Raw genomic sequence first — 23950 nt, 5'->3', positions numbered from 1 at the left:
CTACTCAGCCATCATTGGGAAGAGAGGCCCCTTGCTCTTGCAAACTTTATATGCCCCATAGAGGGCAATGCCAGGGCCAAGAAGTGGGAGTGAGTGGGCAGGGGAGCAGGGCGGGGGGGAGGGTATAGGGGACATTCGGGATAGCATTTGAAATGTAAATGAAGAAAATGTCTAATAAAATAATTAAAAAAAAATCCTCAACAAAATAACTTGCAAACCCAATACAGAGATACATTAAAAAGATTATTCACCATAACCAAATTAGCTTTATCTGGGAGATGCAGAGCTGGTTCAACATATACAAGTCAATGAATGTAAAAAAGTCACACTGATGGAGTTAAGATAACATAAGGAAATTAAAGGGATACAAACAAGGAAAAGTCAAAAGCATCCCTGTTTGCAGATGATATGATCTTATGTTAAGAGATATTATGACATTATACATTAGAGATCCCTATCAGGAAACCCCTAAAAATAATCAACAATTTCAGTCAAGTAGCAGAATACAGAATCAACTTGCACAAATCAATAGCTTTTAAAAATACACCAACACACAGAGAAAGATACCACACACTAGCTCACAACAGTCTTAAAGAAAATATCTAGGAATAAATAAAAATTTCAGTGAATTTAAATGAAATAAAAACTTTAAATTTCTGAAGAGATAAAAGACCACTAGAAAATGGAAAGATATCCTATGTTCATGGATTGTTAAAATTAACATTGTGAAAATTACCATTCTACCAAAAGCTATCTACAGATTCAATGTAATCTCAATCACAGAGATAGGGTCCACACAATACTCCAGTTAGCCAAAACAATCTTGATCATAAAGACCAGTGTGCACAGATTACCATTCTAGACTTCAAGATATATTTCAGAGCCATGGTATTCATCAAACAAAGTGGTACTGGGACACAAAAAGACATATAGTTCAGTGGGACAAAATCAGAGACTCAAACATAAGGACATGTAACTTCAGCCACTTAATATTTGACAAAGATGACAAGAGCATTTCTAAGATATGGTCCACATGTTTAGGCCCATACCTATCATCTCACATAAAACCTAACTCTAAATGGATCAAAGACCTAAATGTGAAACATGAAAATGGTAGAAGATATTATAGGACTATCTTATGATACGTGTCAGGAAAGCAGTAGGACTCCATTTGCCTAGCAACTGAGGCATAGGTGAAGAGGAAGCCCACAGAATGTGGGAGAAATCATGCCAGCTACACATCTGATAGGGATAAAGACCTAAAACCAAACCCACCACCACTACAGAGTGAAGGCCATTCCAAGGGTGGGCTATGCATTTGACAGAGCTCTTCTCAAAGAAGAAATAAAAATGGCTAAACCTCTAAAAAACGTTCGTCATCCTTCGCAATTATGGAAATGCAAATCAAAACAACTTTGAGATAATCTTACCCCAGTCAGAATTGCAAAGATCAACAAAAGAAGCACTGGAAGGGATGTAGGGAAAGGGGAACCTTTATTCACTGTTGGTGGGATTGCAAAGTGAGCAGTAACTCTGGAAATCAGTGTGGAGATTTCTGAAAAAAGGTAAAAATAAATGTATCACTCCTTGCATATACTCAAAGGACTCTACATCCAACTCCACAGATACTTGTTCAGCCATGCTCACTGTCACTCTATTCACAATAGCTACAAAACTCAAGCAACTTAGTACCTGTTAGCTGAAACCTAGCCAACTACCCAGGGTTAATGAGGTCATGATCTTACAGGAGAACATATTATTGCTACTTTACTAAACCAACATAATCCCTAAATACATCCTAAATACTTCTACTCATACATAAGTATAGTGTTTCATCCCTCACCAAAGAAACTTTTCTTTGCAGTAGATGGAGACCATTACAGAAAACCCCAAGTACTCAAAATACAGCAAGCAATGGACTATGGGGTGCCTAGCCCAGATATACCACCAACAGAACTCCTGTACCCTAGTAAGGCTCAGGGAACATCTTGGAAGAAGGCATGGGAAGGCCATAGGAGCTGGAAGACCAGGAGGGATTGTGTCTTCTAGAAATAACATGATTCTTCAACAATATGGCTGCTTAAACAAGACCAGAATAAAGGCAGCAGCAATAGACATGCTAACACAGAGGGGAAAGACTGTTGAGAGGGAGGGAGAGAGAACGAAGGAACTAGTCCTCTCCGAGGATGAGCCTCTCAATTGCTTATCCAATATCAAGTGGTCAGCCCTGAAAGGATATACATACAAGCAACCCTAAATGAATTCAGCAGGCTGTGTGTGTGTATGTATGTATGTATGTATGGATGCATGCATGTATGTATGTATGCATGTATATATATGATTATACAACTATAAAAAAAGAGGTCATGAATATGTGAGGAGGAAATCATGTAATTACTTTTGAGATGGCCACTCAGGCGAATCGCCATTAAGCATGACAACCTGAGTTCAATCTCTGGGAATCACATGGTAGAAGGAGAAAACCTCCAAAAAGTTGTCCTCTGACCTCCACACAGTAATGTAATGTAATCAAATATAAAGATGACATGAACACCACAGGAAGACAGAGTTAATTTAATTTACCTGGACCCTTGGGGGCTCTCACAGATTATACTACCAACCAAAGAGCATGCACAGGCTGGACCTAGGCCTCCTGGCACATATGTAGCAAATGTACACCTTGGTCTTCATGTGGGTCCCCTAACACTGGAGCAGGAGATGTCCTTAAATCAGTTGCCTGCCTGTGGATCCTCTTCCCCTAATTGGGCTGCTTTGTTTGGCCTCAGTGGGAGAGGGTACACCTAGCCAGGATGAAGGGATACCCAGGGCTTCCTCCACTCTCTCAGAGGACAAGAGGAGGGAGGAGGGACTATTTGAGGCAAGGGACGGGAGGTGGTGTAGCGATTGCGATGTAAAGTAAATGAATAAATAAATAATTATGGGTGGCACCTTAGTTCATCTGTGGTAATTTTGTAATCTGGTCAGTTAATAAACAGTCACAACTTGGCAAATTGAAAAAACTGATCAGTACAGGCATGTTTTGGGGACTGGAAGCAGGTAAGGAAGATTTTCTATTCTTATTACATATGTGAATTTCTGTATTGATTAAAAAAATTAGGATAAATTCTCTTAATTTTGAATTTATCTGAGCACAAGAAGGGGGGAATGTGAAATAAGAAAACAGGAAGAAGTACAGTTCAGGGACATTCTGATGGCCAGCTTACAAGAGGCAAAAGACTGGAGTATCTCTGGAAGCAGCTATGCAGATTTGCCATTGTCTGTCCTGAGGTAACAGGGACGCTGCTAGGACACTGCTAGGGACACTCTTGAGGCAGCAAACAGAGAAGGTGCATGCTATGCTGTCTATTCTCTGGAGAAACACTTCCCAGGTGGGACAAGGGGGATGTCCCAGAACGCAAGAACCAGAGCCAGAGCTGCAGAGTATACGGGGGACTTACACAGGATGGGCTCAAAGTCATGTGGACAGCAAGCAGCAGGGACAGCTGAGGACTGGGGTGGCTGAGCTGTCAGCAAGCTAAGTTAACTTGAGGTTTGCACTTCACTTTTGAAATTTTAAACTTGTGGCTGGACACAGTTCAGGGGGAGAACACTTGAACATGAATCAGAAGCTCACACAGGTAACAAAATAGAAAGATACAAAGCAACTTACCATTCTTGTTAGCAGCTGGTTCTAAATATAATGGTTAATTTTTCAAGATCTTCACATTTTAAATGCAATTCTGTCAGCAGGGTGGCTATAAACTGTGTAAATACCACGTTTTTCGGAGAATGCTTCTGAATGCCAAGAATCGGTGTCAACCTGAAACCAATGATAGTAATGGGTATGAAGAGATAAGATGACCGAGGGACACTCACCTTCAACTTGCAGTGGCAGATCTCCTGAAGAAGAGGATGTATACTTGAGATGATAACATTCCTATAGAGAATTCCTAAGACAGAAGTCTCAGCCTGAGAGACCAACAAACACTGTCACCGAGGAAAGACGTCTACACGCCTGTGCCTGGTAACATACTCCTTATGCCAGCAAAAACCCTTACAAGAAAAGTAAATGGAAGTGTGTGTGTGTGTATCTTTTTATTTTTACATCTATATAGAATGTTTGGGTTATACCACCTGAGGGAAAAAAAGTCAAAAAGCAAGTTTACTATTTGGTATGTAACTTTTTAATTTTAAAAATATTAAATAAATTATATGTCATAAAGCATTTAACACCAATTGCATGTTTTCCTCAAAACACGTGTGATAAATTTCTCTAAAGACTGACTAAATGTAAACTTTAATTCTCATTGAAATGTAATCAGTAAGCAAGATTCCTATTGCATTAGAAAACCTTTAATGTGGTATGTGAACTGAACTCAAAGCTTTGTACATGCCAGACAAGTTCCATTCACAGTGCTAAGATTTTTTGTTTTTATTTTTCTCTCATATATTACATCTCCACTGCAATTTCCCCTACCCCTCCTCTATTTCCAGTCCCCTCCAGCACCCCCCACCCTGCCCCATCCAGCTCAGGAATTCTTTAATATGAAAATGGAAACTACATGCTAAAATTTGTGGGATTCAGCAAAGGTAATTAAGAAGAATGTTTATATAGCAACTAGTGCCCACATGACACAGGTATCTTCAACACCAGCAAACCCCCCAGTATTTGTGGAAGGAGAAAAAGACATCAGAGCAGATAAAAATGTGTGTGTGTGTGTGTGGAGGGGGGGAGGTGCTGAAAAAATTATACAAAAGATCATGACACATGGTTGGTTCTTTGAAAAGATATCAATAAACTTTTACTTAGACTTGGCAAAGAAAAATAGAGGCTCCAAATAAAACTAGAGATATAAAGGGACATATTACCACTAAAATGCCACAGAAATACAGTCTCAGAGACACTGAAAAGTCTGGAAGTATATTACAAATGGACACATATGATCTATCAACACTCAACTATGAGCACAAATACACTAACAGCAAGTCCCATAATAAATGTGAATTACTAATAAGCTTCCTAACAGAAAAGCCTAGGGATAAGTGGCTTCACGGTTGAATTTTATGTATCTTAAGGAATGAGAACAAATAATTGCACAGATTGGAAAGTAAAAGGACCCAAGTTTATTCTGAGATCCTCATCATCTTTAAAGCAAACTGCACAGGGTTGGGTATCATAAACATGTAAGAGTATTTAATAAATTAAATAGAATATCAAAACCATTCATCACAATTTAGTTTTAAGGATGCAAAGATGATCCAACACCCAAGTTAGTAAATAAAACATCAACAAAATGAAGGATAAAAACTATTATTTCAGTAGAAGAAGAAATAGCATTGGATGAAATGCCATATCCCTTCATAATAAAAATACTAAATAGCTACTTTAACATAAAAGCTAAAATGTGAAGTCCTTTCCTCTAAGAACAATGGGACAAGGGTGCCTAGTCAATGTACTTCCACAAGTTTTAGTGAGAGCAATTAGACAAGAAAAATAAAAGGCATACAAATGGAATGGTAGAAATCAAATTACACCTATGTGTAGACAATATGACTCTACAGAAAGCCCGCAAAGACTGCTAAACCCAACAAAACTGAAGCAGGAGGACACAGGCATATGGAAGTCAGCGGTTATGGAGAGTGTGGGTGGTACATACCTTCTTCAGAGAACAACAAATAAAGTTGTAAGTGGTTGGTAGGCAGATAATGTTGATGGAGGAACCTTAATATTTCCTTTGAAAATATTTTTTCCCCACCCTAGTGTCTAAGAAAAATGTATATGACTACAGACCTATAACATGGACCTTTGTCGACAATTAGCTTACTGAAGTCATTTCTGGAACAAAGGTGAGGCGTAAATGATACATATACTCTAACATTGTGTGTGCTCAGTCAGGTCTCACCCAGGACTTTTCTCTTCCCATGACACCACATCCCACATCTCTCCTACGATTTTTCTCTCTAGGCTGCTCTAGCAGTACACAAATGCCTCATGTTCAAACTAAACCTGATTTCTTCACCACAACATTCTGGTACCAGAAACCCCAGTCCTCTTTGAAGGGATGGAGGGTGCAGGGCATTGACTCCAGGGCTCTGCACCCCAACTACAGGTGTCTTTACTGTTAGAGTTGCAGTGCTGGGGACTGAACTTATGCATGCTCAACAGGCACTCCACTACTGAGTTACACTCCACCCTCCTCAGCCATCCTTAACTCTGACCTGAATGTTTTAGGTCCAAGTTACCATCCTGCTGACTCTGAACTGCTTCTTAAATCTATATCGCCTACTACACCCTCACTTTGTCATCTCACGTCAAGCCACTCCCCTTGATGGGGCTATGGCTGCTTCCCTGCAAGTGGTCTCTCACTCTTGCACTCACTTTGCACTTATGTGGTCATTTTTTCATTGTTTTTATCACATGAACGTGTCCAGTGTCTATCAGAATGTACAGAAGCATGTGCTTCATGTGAAGGTGTCTATCAGAATGTAGAAGCATGTGCTGTTGCTATAGAAAGTTTGTCTAAGCTGCCAGGCCAGGGGAAGACAAACACTGCATCTCTCATGCATCTTCCTAGTTTCCCCACATCACCACTCTCAACACACTCCAACAGGCCCACGGACAAACTGGGGTCCATGGTCTGAATTCAACTTCCAACTTATTTTTGTAATGAAGTTTTACTAGCCTATAGATTTATATAGCAAATGGCTACTTTTGTGCTACTACTACAAGGCTGAATGGCTGTGACTGTAGTACAGACAAAAATATTTACCATCTGGCCCTATACAAATTTATCTTTGGTCTCATGTAGCCCGGGTTTGTCTGCAACTTACTATGTAGTTAGCTGTCCTTGAATCCCTGATCCTTCTGCCTTCACCTCTGGCATGCTGGGATAATAACCATGAACCACCAGCTCCTATGTTGACAAGTGACTTTATTATTAATATACTGTCTACAGCTCTACTGATTATGGTACCAGCAACAATAGAGAAATCTAAACAAACCATGTCTGGAAAGATGTCTTCCCAATCAAAATGTTTCTGGTAAAATCTTCTACCTGGGAGAGAATTTTCCCCAGCTCTCTTCATTTCAGCTGCACTGAGCAATCCCGCCTCTGCACCAGCTTAAGTTTGTCTTGTTTCTGGGGTTTCTTCTCCTCTGCAGGGGGCTCTTTCCTGTGGCTCCTTCCCACTGCAGTCAACCTTCACCTTCATCTACCTCTTTGCCCTGCCTTACTCTCCACTGACTTTACTGTCTCTTCATTCTCTTGTCCACCTCCCATCCAGATACCACTGGGTTCCTTTATCTTGACCGTATCTCTGATGTCTGTCACACTGGAGCTAACCAGTTACTACATGAAGGCAGCTTAAGGAGTTACTTTGTTATAATTAGTGTAATTTTTCTTTATCACAAAATTTTCCCCTTTCATTTTTAGAGAAAAAGGATGGAAGGAGGTATTTTGATCCTTCCTTTTTGCTTGTAATATAGCTGCATCTTCCTGTCAGAATATTCCAGATCACCCATGAAGGAGCTTTAAATTCATCAGGTGGACCAAGCATTACACAGGAGCCTCCACCTCAGCCTGCATTTCCCTTACTGTCTTGGAATTCTGTGTTGTCAGAGTTGTCAGGGTCAGGTCCTGGGTCCTGGCAGCCTGACAGGAGTGGCTCCACTCCCATCCCCACAGGCCAACTGAAGAGCCAAATAGTGAACTGCAGGAAAGGAGACTTACTATGTGGTCTCTTTGGAAAGAGCAACAAATAAGGAAATCTAGTTACACCTCTGGCTTCCTAAGTTCTGGCATGAGGTTTAAGTTTGAACAGAAGGCAAGAAATATGCACAACTAGGCAACCCTGGTCTAGGTGTAATCTGCCATTGATGATCCACATCCTGGACACTGTATTTCCTGCCAGGTGGCCTAGGAAAAGTTGTCAGATGGTGTGAAGTCTCTTTCCAGGGGACAAGTGCTTCCTTTACCTTTTCCTTTCCCTGCATGGAGTTCCTGGGTGGGTCCCAGTTTCGCAGGGGTGGTGGTGGGGTGTTGCTTCAGCAGTGCATAAGCAAAGGGAGGGGACAAGTGTCTCTAGAACTCCTACGTTCCTGCCAGGACTGCCTCATGGGAAGTGCGGATTCTGTCAAGAGCAATCAGAGCTAAGTGTCCCTGGGCAGGCTGTCTGTACTTTTTAACTTACTTCCTGTCCTAAAACCTGTCAACAGAGCAACCAACTTATTATCCAAAAAGAATAATAACCGTGAACCAACTATGTTACTCAGGCTTGACCCAAACTCCTAGGCTCAAGTGAGTCTCTTGCCTCTGTCTCTGGGATTAAAGGCATGCACCACTATGCCAGCTCTTAGACTCTGTTTTAATGTAGTGATTTTTTTTTTCTTCTCCCACAAGATACCTTTTTCACTCCTGGGATAGACACATGGCATATAACCGAATCTCTTTAAGAGTTTTCCTTTTTTTCCTTCTTTCATCCTTCTTTTACTCTCCTCCACCCCATACAGAGTGAGTCCCAGAACTCACTCTGTAGACCTAGCTGGCCTTGAACTCACAGAGATCTACCTGCCTTTGCAGTGATTCCTGTCATATACCACCATGGCCTGGCCTGGCTTTATCTTCCTTTCATGGTCAATCATCTGGTGCCATGGATCTACTCCTATTTCAACCCCTGCTTCCTTTGTGCTCCTATTGAGCTTCTCGATACGGTGAAACAGAGTGCCTCAGAGTACAGATACTGTCTCAAGTTACTACTTCAAAAATATAACAAACCCAAAGACTGAACTAGGAAATGAACAGAGTGAAGCACTTCTAAGTTATCTGTGAAGTGCACCTGCAGGATCTTATCAAATGCTTACCCCACTTTTGTTAAACTGACTTTCTAGGCCCATGTATATATTTTCTTTCCCTTTTGAGATAGGCTATGTTGCCCAGACTGATTCTGAATTCCAAGACTCAAGTGGTCTTTCTGCCTCAGCTTCCCAAGATTACAGGTATGCGCCCTACCCTCAGTTTAAGTTTTCCTGTTCAATCTTTTTGATTAAAAATAACCCATCATGCATTGAAAGGACTGAAGTAACTATTTGAACCTTCAAACTTCTAATAGTGGATACCAAAGAAAACAATGAACTGAAAAACTTTTACTTAAGTAAGAGATAACAACACATCAGAGTTGATATTTGACAGTGTGTTTTCTGTAGGAAATATCTTTAAAATCACTGGTAGAGAATGTGGATCGCAGTGAATGTTTTAAAAGTTAATGCGTAAAGCCTGAGGGCAGAGGAAACAGCAGCAGGACTGCAGGTGACACTTCTCAGAAAACAGCTATTGCAAACTCATTAACCTATAAAATCAAAAACAGGAAGAGACTTCTCATGGAAACTCCAGGGAAAACACAGGGACATCTAAAGCTGGTCCTTTACTGTGTGGCATAACAACAAAGCCAAGCCAAGTGTCACACAGCATCCCACTGACACGCCTTTAGCCCACTGCTCTACATATGTCACACATCAAACGGAGAGAGCACGTCAGGTTAGGACAGGCACGCCATTTGTTGTTCTAACACCTGCTTAACAGGAACTATGTACAGTGCTAGGAAGAGCTTCAAAGTATTGGCATGACGACTGAGGGATCTTTGATAAAACATTAGTGTCAGGGACTCGGAGCTGTGAAAATAGCTCATTGAGACTCCAGGGGTCTTGGGTTTGCATCCTGTCTGCAGACAGAGCCACATAAAGAGTCCAAGTTTTAATTTATCGAACAATTAGAATTAAATAGCAGACTCAATGCTGTGTTATCCACCTGTAGGGCAGTGAAAGTCAGTTGCAGGCTAGGATTTTCAGTGGTCTCCTCCTTTCCGAGTCCTACTGCGGCAGTCATGGCACCACATTAAATCACTGGGGCCTCCACTTGGGAACTCCTAGAACACTGTAGATCACGGTGATCTGAATGATTGCTTCTCAAACATCTAGGGCACCTGCTTCAGTGATATCCCAGACTCCACCCTCACCACTGATCTGAGCAGGAGCACCGTCTCCTCGGGAGTGTTCTGAGAGCAGGTGGGCTGCTGTAAATGGCACTGGACAACCATCTCCCTCACGTACAAACGATCTAAGTGAAGAAAGAACTGTGACAAGGTCTGTGAGAATAAATGTCACCAGAAAGCACAGTATGGTTATGGGTGGAGGAAGGACAGGAAGCAAAAAGCCACACTTGTTTAACCTATCAGATTTGAGAAATTACTGGGTTCATACAGAGTTCTGCTGCAGGGAGGGAATTCACTGTTGCTCACCATGCACAAAGGCCATAAAGATACAGTGACTGTATCCCTTACCCCTCCTGTCCTCTCTTAGAGCTAGGAAGGAGGAGGTCTGAGGGAATTTTCTGCCTAAAAGAAAGACTATGTTTATATATTTTGAGTTATCATGCCAGCAATGATACACGAAGCCTGGAGTGGAGGCTCACATCTGTTGTTTTATATATGTATATTTGGTTTTTCGAGACAGGGTTTCTCTGTATAGCCCGGGCTGTCCTGGAACTCACTTTGTAGACCAGGCTGGCCTCGAATTCGAACTCAGAAATCCGCCTGCCTCTGCCTCCCGAGTGCTGGGATTAAAGGCATGTGCTACCATGCCCGGCTGAGGCTCACATCTGTAATCCCAGCATTTTTGAGGCTGGGGTATGACTATCACCATATGTTTTAAGCTAGCCTGGGTTCAGGTTGAGACCCTATTTTTAAGTCCTAAATAACAAATACAATACCTGACAGTCTATGGGAATAGACTCAAATGAAAGCAAAGACAGTCTTATGTCTCATAGGCTTACATACATTTTAAAATGAGATAGGGTCTCACTATGAAGCCCAGTCTCTTGCCTCAGCCTCGTGAGTGCTGGGTTACAGGCATTATGCTTGGCTGAAGTGCTTCACTAAGAATGGTGCAGGTAAAAATCTAAAGCAAGTTTAACTGTGGCATTCTAATTAAGTTATATCATGTAATTTTCTCAAATGTGACTCAGCACCAGTCAATCTTGTTCTAAAAACTGAGCTAGGATTTACCCTTCTCTCCAGAACTAAATGACAGGATTAACTATCACCCTTTACTCACACTCAAAGAAACAAAACATTGGCTCCCTGTGACCCATAACACAGAAGCTCAAGATGCCATGTCTTCAGAAAGCTGAGGGCTCACAGAAACCCCAGATGTTATGCAAAATATCTTCCTCAGAAATGAAAAAGAAGTCAGGTATATGCTCTTCAGAAGGAATCCTGCCTGTATATTTAGGCAGAATAGGATTCATATTTAACATAAACTTACTTTTTTTTCTTTTATTTTTTCCTTCTTGAGACAGGGTCAGTCTCTATGTAGGCCAGGCTGGTCTGGAACTCAGAGATCTGCCTGCCTCTGCCTCCTGAGTACTGGGGTTACAAGTGTGCCACTGGCCTGCACCTTGAGTTTCCTTTACTGTATTGTTTCTTAACAGAAGACAGAAAGTCTAATGCTAACAGGGAGCCCACAAACATTTGTCTACTGTGGATCAGACTTCCTCCCCACAATAAAATGACAGTCAGCTGGGCTAAAAGTCCAGAGAGTCACCACGCTGCAGAGCCCCCTCCTTTCTATAAGGTAACACAGGGTAGGCCTGTGCTGCGGCAACTGCTGCATGCTACTTTTGTTTTGTTGACCCTGACAAGGAAACAAACACAGAGAGGTTAGAGCCGAGTTTCACATTTAGACACTCCACAATGGATGGTAGAAATGTACTGTTTCTCTTGCAGACCCCAGCCCTTGAGCCTAGCTGGTCCCCTTGTGTGAAGATCCCAAACACAAGTCAGTGATTTACGACTTTCTAAAAAGATTCTTTTTTAAAATGAGACTAACTTGTTGGTCTTTCTGTGAAGTTGCAGCAGGTGTCAACTCCAAGATGAGGCCCAAGTGACTCTCTTAAGGTCATGTAAGTCAGGAACAGACGAGCAAATAACCCCAAAAGCATCCCCACAGTCTGCACTTCTAACCGCGAGACCACAGTAGCTCACACATCTGATTCATTTTAAGAACTGAGCAGGTCTCATGATTTTCAAAGGCCATTTGTGTATGCTCTTCAAATAAAGCATGGGATCTGCCATTACAAAGTAAGCATGCTAATGAAAGTGGGCAGTTCTCCTGATGCTAACACACCCTTCTATTCTGTGCCAAAGCCTAAGCCGGCCTGTCACACACAGCTCAGTCAACCTTATTGAGACCAAATCTTTTGGGTTCAAACTCCATCTTAGATAAGATTGAACTCAAGTTAACTAACAGGCCAGTACCTAGCACCATTTCCCAGGTTGGGGTACCCCAACAAGACCTGCGTCTAGCACCAGTTTCTAGATTGTTCCTCAACAAATCTACATCCCCAGGTTAAAAGCCTGCCTCTGACACCTCACTCCCTAACCACCATTGATCAGGGAAAAAGCGGAGATTAAGTTTATGGTTTGGAGCCCAGCACCAGCCAATTATGTTAAAGGCCATAATGGCCCCCCAATCAATCTGTACCAGGCTACATACCCCCTTCTTGCCTCTATAAATACTTGCCTGAAACTGGGCTCCAGGTCCCCCCCAGTTCTCCTGCATCAGAGACAGTGGTGTGGGCCAAACTAGAGCTTGAATAGAGACCCTAATTCGATTGCATCGGAATTGACTCCTTTATGGACTTTAGGGGTTCATGAACACTACCTGGTACAACTACTCAGCACCCAGTAAACCTGATTTAAGACAATGATTCTTCAGCTGGGTGTGGTGGTGCACGCCTTTAATCCCAGCACTGGGGAGGCAGAGGCAGGTGGATTTCTGAGTTCGAGGCCAGCCTGGTCTACAAAGTGAGTTCCAGGACAGCCCGGGCTATACAGAGAAACCCTGTCTCAAAAAACAAAACAAAACAAACAAAAAAGACAATGATTCTTGGTTTTTTTTGTGTGTGTACAATTAGCCCCTTAGGAAATGAAAAAACAAAATTTCTATTCAGGCAAAGATCAGCAAATCAAATTTTGTGTAACAATCATTAGTAAATATATTTTTTAAAGTTCCTGATGTGATTCTAATGGGCAGCCAGGATAAAGAAACAATAATTCAGAGTCCCCTGATTGTTCTTAACTAGACCTGTGGTGTTGCCTGGGCTGTCTTGGAACTCTCAGGCTCATGTAGTTCTCTGGTCTTAGCCTGCGTAGCTGGAACTCTAGGCAAATACACTCACCCTGCATTCTGAATTGAATTGGTGGTTAAATATAACTGTGCTGAAGCAGTGGGTTAAGTGCTACCACATCCTAGCTGTTCATTAGTTGCTGAGAAAAACTGAAAAATAAAGGGAATCTTTTTACAGGTTGTAGTCACAGGCGACTAGACACGGGAGGTGAGGTTGTGACCCTGAACAAGAGCTTTCAGTACATGTCAGACATGTAAATTAAAGTGTCATCCATAGAGCTACCAGATGCTTGAGGGAGACACAATCAGTGACATGATAAAGAGAAACGTTAGGAGAGATGATGAGGCCACATCAAGGTTATCTGGCTGGGAAGTCACTAGATATCTAAAAAAATTTAATTTGTTCTTATGAGATTTTGTGCATGCACCATGTACATGTGCTGACCACTCTTACCCCCACCTCCATCCTTCTCATAACCCCTCTCATGGTCATGTTTATTCATTCTGTTTTGTGGTTCTCTGAGTTTGATTAACGTGGGCCATCTGTGTGATGGTAGGTGTGGAGTTATCTGTTGGAGCCTCCTGGGCTCAGTACAGGTACACAACTTAAAGACAGAGCTCTCTCGTCTCTAGGAGCCTGTGAGTACTCAGTGGTTCAGAGATAAAAGAGTGAGCCCCGTGAACCTTTCCTACCTCCATGTCTGATTATGGCCAGGGCTGGTCCTTGTGTGGATCCACTGCAGGTAACTACAGTTGTTGTGTACTGATGACTGCAAAGGGTGTGTCCGGAGACCAGCATCCTTCCTGCACCTCCTATTGAGGCATGGGCCCACAGTCTCTGCCTAGGTGGTGGTTGTTTTCTGTTTGCTTTAATCCCTCTATACAGGACATAGTTCAGTAGTTAAGAGCATGTACTGCTTGTTCTTCCAGTAGCTGTTGAGTTCTGGTCCCAGCACCCACATTGGGCACCTTTCAGCTGCCTGTAATTTCAGCTCTAGGGTCACTAATGCTTTCTTCGGGTCTCAATGGGCACTTGAACACACGTGTGTCGACGCATGCAGACATACATATACACATGGATAAATAAAATAAAAAATAATAAAGAGGGGCTGGAGAGATGGCTCAGTGGTTAAGACCACTGACTGCTCTTCTGAAGGTCCTGAGTTCAAATCCCAGCAACCACATGGTGGCTCACAACCATCCATAATGAGATCTGACTCTCTTCTGGTGTGTCTGAAGACAGCTACAGTGTACTTACATATAATTAATAAATAAATCTTTAAAAAAAAAAAAGAATAAAACCACCCTCTACCCCAGTCAGGGTTAAACTCCAATGAAGAGGAGGGATGAGACCCTGGTCAGCAGCTCTGCTCAGGAAGGCAGTCTAGGCTGATGCACTGTAGTCACAGTAGGAATCACACAAAACAGACTATAGCTGGGTGTGGTAGCGCACACCTTTACTCCCAGCACTTGGGAGGCAGAGACAAGTGGCTTTCTGAGTTTGAGGCCAGCAAGTTCCATACCAACCAGGGCTACACAGTGAGATGCTGATTCAAAACAAAATGAAATAAAACAAAACTGAAAGTCAGAATAATCAGATATGGGAAGTAAAGGGCAAATGTGATAGCAAGGGCTCTTCAGAGGAACAGAACTTAAAGAATGAATCCATCCATCTGTCCATCCGTCCATCCGTCCATTCTTCCATCCACTGGGCACCTTTCAGCTGCCTGTAATTACAGCTCTAGGGGCACTAATGCTTTCTTCAGGCCTCAGTGGGCACTCGAACACACGTGTGTTGACGCATACAGACATACATATACACATGGATAAATAAAATAAAAAAATAATAAAGAATAAAACCACCCTCTATCCCAATCAGGGTTAAACTCCAATGAGGACACTTTTTAAATAAGGTCTCATGGTGGTCTAGGCTGGTTTTGAACTCTTAGTAATTCTCCTGTCCCAGACTCTCTCTAGTTCCCCACTGTGCCAGGCTGACAACTCAGTTTTCAATGTTGGAAAATCAGGAAGAAACAAACAAATAAAAAAACAAAGGGAACTTATTAGAATGGCTTATAGTCTTTGGTCCAGTTAGTACAATAACAGCTGTCTATCCATGCAAGGTCCAAGAATCCACTAATTATTCAGTTCACAAGGCTGGATTTCTCACTCGGTTTCCAGTAGACTCTGGAATCTAGAAGTAGGCTCTAATGCCAGTGGAGGAATGAACTTCCCAGTGAGAATAAGGGTAGGCAGAACTTCCTTCTTCCATGTCTTTCGTATAGCCTACCACCAGAAGGTGTAGCCCAGATTAAAAGTGACTTTTTCCACCACAAAAGATCCAGATTTAGGGTGGGTATTCCTAATCCAAATGATTTAATTAAGAAAAATCGTTCACAGGTGCACCCAGTCACTTGGGTTTTAGTTAATTCCAGATGTAGTCAAGTTGATGACCGAGAATAGCCACCAAGAGAAAAAGAGCTCCCTCTCCCAACGACACTTTTTAAATAAGGTCTCATTGTGGTCTAGGCTGGTTCTGAACTCAGTAATTCTCCTGTCCCAGACTCTCTAGTTCCCCACTGTGCCTAGCTGACAACTCAGTTTTCAATGTTGGAAAATCAGGAAGAAACAAAAGAAATAGGGGTCATCTGAAAGGGAAGATAGGTTTGATCCCAATTATGAGTCTTGAAGTATCTGAGGGATATTCAAATAGAGATGATCAACAAAAAGAATCTCATCCATTTTCTGGGGGAGACATCAGAGTGGGAGACACAATTTTGGGATGTGGTCACATGAAATACTTGGCTGAGGAGACACATATTGTTCCTGAAGTAACTCCAGCATCCTTTACAAACACATTTGCTGTAAATTCTTTGTGCATGTCTGCATGGACAGTGAGTGTATGATTGCAGCGCTCATGTAGAGACGAACCCCAGGTGTTGGTCTTCACTATGCATCTTGTTCTGAGGCAGGGTCTTTGTTTGCTCACTGAGGATGCTGGCCTGTGAGCCTCCGGGGACCCTCTTGTCCCACCTCTCATCCTTGTAGCAACATTGGTATTATAGACACTTACACTTAAATCCAGCTGTTTACATAGGTGCTGGAGATTCACACTCAGGTCCAAATGCTTGCATACAAATGCTTTTACCCACAGAGCCATCTCCCCAGCTTCCTGGTCTCCTCCTGAACCAATGTCTTGGTATTACTTTCTGACTTTTTGTCCCCTTATCTTAGCTATACCCAGCCAAACTGCAATCCATGATCAATGCTGTTCTTTCCACACCACAGGGTGACTATAAACTCCTAGGGCAGGGTTGGGGGGGGGGGAGGGAGAGAAAGTGTCTCATGATCTTTGGCCTCATCAGAATAGTATGTTAGTCTACTGTTGGCTCTTGTTCAGCTCCTTGTCTGCACTGAGGACCACTGTTATTATTTTTCATCCAGACCCACCTCTATCCCCTAGAGGACCATCACTAATCCCATTCCACTGAGAATCCAAGGTGTCTGTTTAGAAATCTATATAACTGTTCATCACTGCTGTCTGCTTGATGAGAACAGCTAAACTGTTCCCCAGTCAAGCGCTTTGTCTGCTAATGTCCCATGCTTTGTCTCTCTCTTTAAACTAAGCTGCCCTAAACTCCTGCCCTCGATTTGAACTGTTAACTGTTAATGGCTCCTCACCCATGCCATTACCTGAGTCAACAAAACTAACCTCTTTCTAAAACTGGCACTGATAAATCTCTCCTATGTTGCCTTTTAGGATGAATGTATTTAGTGTGTGTGTGCACACGCACATGCATGCTTCTGCTGCATTTCTAGTACTAAACAATCTGAACTTGATCTTTTATGGCATAGAATACATGAGCCATTCCCAAATGGTAGCAGCCAACTCCCAAACTTGCATTTAGGATAGACACTGAGATGACCTAACAGAAGAGAGAAAAGCGAAGAATTCTAAGCTTTGTTTTCTCCCTTTGACTCTTACATGCTCTAGAATTCTGTGAACATATATAAAAAGGAACAGAATGGAAGTATTTGAGTTTCAGCTCCAAGAACAGCAAGATTTTACTGTTAACTACAATGATCAGGATGAAGAAAGAAAAGTGTTGTCTCTATAATACACAAAATAAACATGTATGAAGTTAATAAAGGAAAAAAAATTGCCAAGCTCTCCATACATTTGGGAATATTTTTTCTTCTCATAGCTTCAATTAAATTTAAAAGACTATTGAATAAATAGACTTTACACAAACTAAGGGAAACTTTTGTGCTAAAGTGAGCATTTCTATCAGGCTCTATTAATCAATGATAAATACCCTTGTGCCAGTCATCCTGCATCTGCCTTCTAAATACTGTTGATTGTAGGCATGTATCACCATCACTGATCTGGATAATTCTTTGAATGTTTTAGCTATTAGCATCTGCTACTGAATTTAAAGACTTTATCAAAGGCTAGGTGTGGTGGAAGCACATCTGTAATTGGGAGAGCAAGGCAGTGGACTCTAAGACTGAGGACAGCTTGGGCTGTATAAAAACAAACAGTTCTTTCTCTACAAGTATGTTCATTTATTTTGTAATCATAGGCCTTAAAAAAATAGGGCTGGAGAGATGGCTTGGTGTTATAAAAGTGCTTGCTGCTAAACCTGTCAACCCAAGTTCAATCCCTGGGACCCACACAGTGGAGGGAGAGACCTGACTTCTGCAAGGTCTTGCCTGACCTTCACAAGCATGCCTCAGCAAAGATATGCCCCACCCACCACCCAGTGATGCATGGCACAGGTAGTAAAAATTTAAAAACCCTAGAGAGATGAGGATATATGTGTTTTTAGTTTTTAAATTACAATTTATTGGTGCATTTATTGTTAGGGGTGGGGCATATCTGTCAGGTAGCATCAGGATATGACACAGTAGCAACCTATATAGCAACTCATTTGAGCAGAGGTTTTTTGTTTTTTTAAGAACACTGTTTCAAATCACTCCACTGACTGTAGACAATTTTTCCTGATTTAGTACTATATACATACTATCCAAACATAATATGTGGATAAATAGAAAGTCTTTTTTTACAGAGACTTGTATACATCACACACACACACACACACACACACACACACACACACACACACACTTACTTTTGCAAGGGTGAATTACATGTTTATGTCTCATAGATGGACTAGTACACCATGGGAAACAGAAGGACATGGGAGGTAAAGATCTTCTGATGAGAGAGGAGTCACCAGGGTTAGGCACAGTTGCATAGGCTACCTGTTTGAGATTGTGCCTTAGGTTTCCCAGGGCAAATCATGATCTGGGGTAGGAGAATGAAGCAGAACCACTAAAGAAGTAAAAGTGAAACCGTGTTTGGAAGCAGAAAGATAGTTTATCTGATTTTTAATTTAATTGTGTGTGTGTGTGTGTGTCCAAACCCAGCTTTGTACACCCAAGACCAACATTCAATACCATTAGCCTTACTTCTTCATTTTTGAAATTAAGATTCTGAGTAAACCTTTACCAAGCAACACTGACTTCCAGTCAAAGAGAGGAAGTGTGGGGAGAGAGTGGGAAAGCGCTAGGCTAGGGATGAGGGGAAAGAGCTGCCTTTTCAGAGCACGGCTTTACTCTAGTGGACGCCTCCAGCAACCCCACAGTGCCCTCACCATCTCCTTCAGCACCCCTCACTCTCATGCTGGATGTCAGGGATGGCACCTGCAGCTACTGAGTCTCATTAGAAACAAGCACTGCGTCAACAAAACCTAAATTCAGTCTAACTCCTCACACTTCCAATGAGGAAACTAGCACTCACTGAGGCTGAATAATTTGTTCAGCTGAGATTAGGGCTTCAAGACTCTTGTATAAGTGTTGTATCTAGGGCAGTGGAATTACATTTAATGAAATATGGCTTGTTAAAAGGTAATTACGCAAATAAAGGTTCTATTAATTCTATCTTAGGTAAGCTGGCTGTAGTGGTGCACTCTCGTAATCCTAGACCTGGAAGAATTGAGGCAGCAGGATGGCTGTGAGCTGTGGGCAGCATGGCAGCCTGGGCCACAGAGTCAGAGGATCCTAAATCACAAAACAAAATTTACCTTAGGGAAAAAGACAAAGTCACCAACATAAATAACTAATAGGTATGTGAGGCCAGTAATGTGATGGTGTTTGAAGTGGTCAGAGAGGACAGATAAGAAAGCGTGCGAGGGGGGCATGCCATCATGGGCCTTCACTTCAGAGCTTTATCTGGAAAATGGAGATAGAAACGTTGATTACAGAAGACCATTGCAGCCAAGTAAAACAAAATGTTTCTCTTCTAACAGATGGCTCATGCCCTGATGGTGTTTGCGTTTGAGGGTTTAGGGTTACCTATTAATAAGGAAGCCAGGATGCTTCCCACTGATATTTCTAATTCAGAAGAAACAAGTCCTTTGTAAATCACTGTGGAGTGATATATTACATGTTGTTTGTGTAAGGGGCTGGGGTGGAGGAACTTCAGAACTTTATATCTAAATCCTGTTTGCAGCCGGTCTATAAAGCAGCTGCACACGAGCACGGCTTTTCTTCCTAATTCCCGCTCCTGGTCAATGCTCCAGTTTTCTCCTTCTCAGTGTGTGACAAAGTGGGATCAAGCCCCACACCGAAATCACTATTCTCCTCTCGTGGAGATCCCAAGGCTGGGGCAACACTACCAGTAAACTCAGGGAGCCTGTTCAGACAGGCAGATGCATAGGAAAACTAGGGACTGGCCACCTAAGCTAAAGCTGTGATTGTAAGTGCCAACTGCTGTTAATGCCCATCATCCTCGAAGCTGCTGGAGCCTGGGAATCTGGAAACTTGGAGAATCTTGTGCGCGCGCGCGTGTGTGTGTGTGTGTGTGTGTGTGTGTGCACACGCGTGCTGCCAAGGAGGGAACACAGGACCTCACATACTGGTAATTTTTAACATGGATTAAGGTAGCAGGTTTTTGGATCCTCTGCAATTTATGGATGAATAAAAGACTAAATAATAAATTTACTGGAGATGTAGGGAATTCTAAGGAAAAGAAATCTTTGTAGAAAGTAGACTTTGATTAGAAAATTTAAAGTGCTATTCCTTTAGAATTATCTGGGTTCTGAGTTAAGGAAATGGCTGAGCAGGTTAAAGTGGTCTCTGTGAAAGTCTGATGACCAGAGTCAGGTTCTGGAGCCCAGGTAAAGCTGTGCAGGAATGAGCATCTCTAACCCCAGCACTGCTGCTCAAGAGGGGGAGCAGACAGGAGGACCCAAAGCCTGCCCCAGAGATGCCAGGAAGTTAGCACAAGCATAGTTGTTTACTCCTCTAGAACAAAAAAGTCATGTACATCCACCATCCAACAGCACAGGGCAGACTTCCCATTCCACAAGAGAAATGGTATACAGAGAGGAGGAGCTGGGCCAAAGCATGACTAAAACCCAGTAGCATAAACACGAAGTCCTCTAGCTCCGTGTCTAGCATCTGGGGTATGTGGTAGGGTTCTGTGAACTCCACCAGGCTTGGCCCACCCCAATGTTGGGTGTCACCCACAACAGCTGCCAAAGTTTCCCTGGCCAGATACTCTCTTATGGGATAGCAGTATCAAAAGTCACTGAGAATGGACCTTTCCCTCACAAGGTTTCAAGTCCCACCTCCTGTGTCTCGGGAACACACTAATTTTGTGGAAGGGGAGCAATAGGTGAGCACAGGACGGGGAATCTATCACAGTTGGCCTTTCTTAAAGTTGAAGACACCAACTGAAAGGACAGCTACAGATTAGACAAAAGGCAGAATGAAGGGAGACATTAGAGAAAGGCTGTTTTCTCCTGGTAAAATAAAGTTATTTTATAGATTTGGTTTTGTTGTTGTTGTTTTTTTGTTTGTTTGTTTACTTTCAAGACAGGGTTTCTCTGTGTAGCCCCGGATGTCCTGGAATTCACTCTGTAGACCAGGCTGGCCTCGAACTCAGAAATCCGCCTGCCTCTGCCTCCCAAGTGCTGGGATTAAAGGCGTGTGCCACCACTGCCCGGCTTGATTTGTTATTTTTAAATTACTTTTAATTTGGTCTGATACTAGTTTTTGCTCAAAATAATGGCATTTGAGTTGTATCTCTGGCCCTAGGCAACCCCAAGAAGCCTAAGATTATTACTTAAGGGCGATTTCTGGTAAAGAACAAAGGCACAAGTTAATGTAAGCAAACCTGTCAACTACCTACACGGGAAAGGACCCCTGGAAAACTGCCTCTACAGAAATGACAAGAGATTGTAAGAAGTCTACTCAAACTCATATACAATGGGCGCAATGTACAGTTGTATACAGTCGGGTATACTGAGGCCTTCTGGTCGATGTCCATTCTGACCCTTGACTGTGTATAGTATTGTCTAATAAATATTGCCATCTGATGGCAAGCCTTATGGACATAGGACATCCTGGGGTCTCCACTGTGTCAGAGGTCTCAGCCTCACAGTTTTAAGTATTGCCCTATTAGGGGCTTCTTGTAGAGAATCTGGGAAGGCATGCTTGGTCTCTTATGCCTTCCTCTGAATGTCCAAAACCTCAAAATATTTGCATCCTGAATGCCTGTGACACCAGCATGAAGGTCTCTCATGAGCTCAAGCAGGAGCCAAGTCCCTCTGAATCAAGGATGCTGCAGGCTCAGGGGCTGCATGGGTCAACCTGGAAAAACACCAGACTGTACAATCATGGCACCTGGTGGCTTTCCTCCTAAAGGAAATTTATGCTCTGGAGCCTGCCAGTGGCTGGGGTTTGCTCAATTCCTGAGGTGCCCTAAAGCCATCCTTTCTCTCTGTCTTGAGAGTGCCTGGCTACTTTTCCATGGTGTTAATCTCATGAGAACCTTCCACCTCACCCCTTTCTCCTGGCTAGACTGCACTGTTTTTGTTTTTTGTTTTTTGTTTTTTTGTTTTTTAATCTGTCTGTTCCCAAGTCTCTTGCTCCTGATTCTTACTGTTAAGCTTGGCTAGAAACAACCACCAATAGCTATGTGACACTGTCACGCTGTCTTAAAATTTTCCTACTACATTAGTCCATTATTTTTCAATTCAGCACAGGACAAAGACTCAATGTAAATGTAGATAAATTCTTTGCCAGGACATACTAAGCAGAGCCTTTGTTCAGTTCCCTTCTGAAACCTCATGAGCCTGGCCTCTGCTGTCCACACTCCGGGTGGTGTTGTGGTCTTCTGAATGACCTCATAATTGTTTATTAAGTTTTGCTTGCATCACTGTAGCAGCTCCTGTGACTGCTTCTCCAGTCTTTTCCAAACTGCTTCTGCAACCAGTTTAAGAACCACATCACCTGGCTTAGTTACAGCAACAATCCCACTTCTTGGTATCAGTATTTTGTGTTATTTACTTCTACACAGTGGTTATAAAAATATCTGACAACAATTAAATGGAGGAATTATACCTTTGTCTCACAGTTTTAGAGAGCTAATTCCAATATGGTTCAGAGGACATGGCAAAGCAGTAGAATTCACAGCCTGGTGGCTGGGAGGCAGGAGACAGAAGTGCGATGGTAAGGACAGCCCCACAGAATCTTTCTGCCTGCCAACCTACTTTCAGTTAGCTACAACCCCTAAAGCTTCTTTATAACCTCCCCAAACAGTGTCAGTCACTGGGGATGAGCATGTGATAGACCAGGCTGTGGAACACTGCACATGTGAGCACCTACGATGACAACTGGGTGTGAGCTGTCTCGGGAGTGCCTGCATGCCGCCAGTGACTGTGTGAAACGTGCAGCTGCAGCAGGAAAACAGCTTGGCTGTTTCTCAAAAGGTTAATCATAACCCAGCAATTCAACATCAGTGTATACAACTAAACTGAAGACATGCCACACAAGAGCATGCACGTGGATGTTGATGACACCATTGTACAAACTAGCCTCAGAGCAGAAATAACTGAGATAACTCTCACCTGACAACTGAGCACTGGGTAAATGTATATCCGCATCACAGAACATTATATGGCCATAAGAAAAAGTACTGTTATATGCTGTGACATGGCCAAAAACTCTAAAAACATGTTAAATAAAAGAAGCCAAACATAAACAGATATACCCCATATGATTTCACTGATTTAAATATTTACAACAGGCAAACAGATAAATGGTTATCCCACAGGGTTGTAAGTGGTTGTCAGAGAAGAAATCAAGGATGAACTCAGATGAGGTTTCTTTTTGGGGTGACAAAATTGTTCTCTTATTTGATAGTATGGACCACTGTATAATATAGCAAATATACTAAAATCCAGAACTGTCTATACATTAAAATGGGAATTTTACCTCAAGAAAAATCAGTTATAAATATTCCATAATTATAAAATACAAAAAATACTTCCAAAAGTCTTCTAATATAGGTTCAAAAACCAAACTTGATTTGGAGTGTGAGAGAGATGTGGGATTCAGGAATACTCCTAAGAACAATCTATTTGTTCTTTAAGGAATGCTGTAAGATCTTTATGAGGAAGTGAAGTGATACGTGGGCTCTAAAGCACAGTTGGCAGAGAGAGGGTAAAAGCTTTAGTCCCCGAGTTCCATTCATGCCCAGGAGCCCCAGGGAAGGGACTCTCCAGTGTACCTGTCTTTGATGACTCCTTAAAGTGACTGTCTGCGTCCTGATGGCTTTTGTTGAGAGACCATGGTCAAGTTGAGCTTGTTTAAAATACCATTTCCCAGGACTTACATGCTAATCCCTGAACGATGGGAATACTCAAAGCTTTTAGAGGGAATAAACTATTGAATGGTCCCTGACTACAAACAGGCCACAGT

General features: G+C 42.3%; 1 protein-coding gene across 3 annotated transcripts in view; it reads right to left on the bottom strand.

Annotated features, from left to right (window-relative positions):
- Rpap2 (RNA polymerase II associated protein 2) overlaps positions 1-23950 on the bottom strand; it is a 71847-nt gene that overhangs the window by 5453 nt on the left and 42444 nt on the right. The window contains exon 12 of one of the 3 annotated variants that reach the window (XM_021210693.2): positions 3671-3820. In XM_021210693.2, coding sequence (XP_021066352.1) covers positions 3679-3820 — 142 coding nt within the window. In that variant the 3' untranslated portion in view covers positions 3671-3678. Of the gene's footprint in view, positions 1-3670; positions 3821-18312; positions 19415-23950 lie in introns of those variants that run through there. The other 2 variants (XM_021210696.1, XM_021210694.1) reach the window with 2 other exon arrangements.

This window comes from Mus pahari, chromosome 13 (assembly GCF_900095145.1).
Source record: "Mus pahari chromosome 13, PAHARI_EIJ_v1.1, whole genome shotgun sequence".
Taxonomy (NCBI): domain Eukaryota; kingdom Metazoa; phylum Chordata; class Mammalia; order Rodentia; family Muridae; genus Mus; species Mus pahari.
This window is presented reverse-complemented; position numbering and strand designations above follow the sequence as displayed.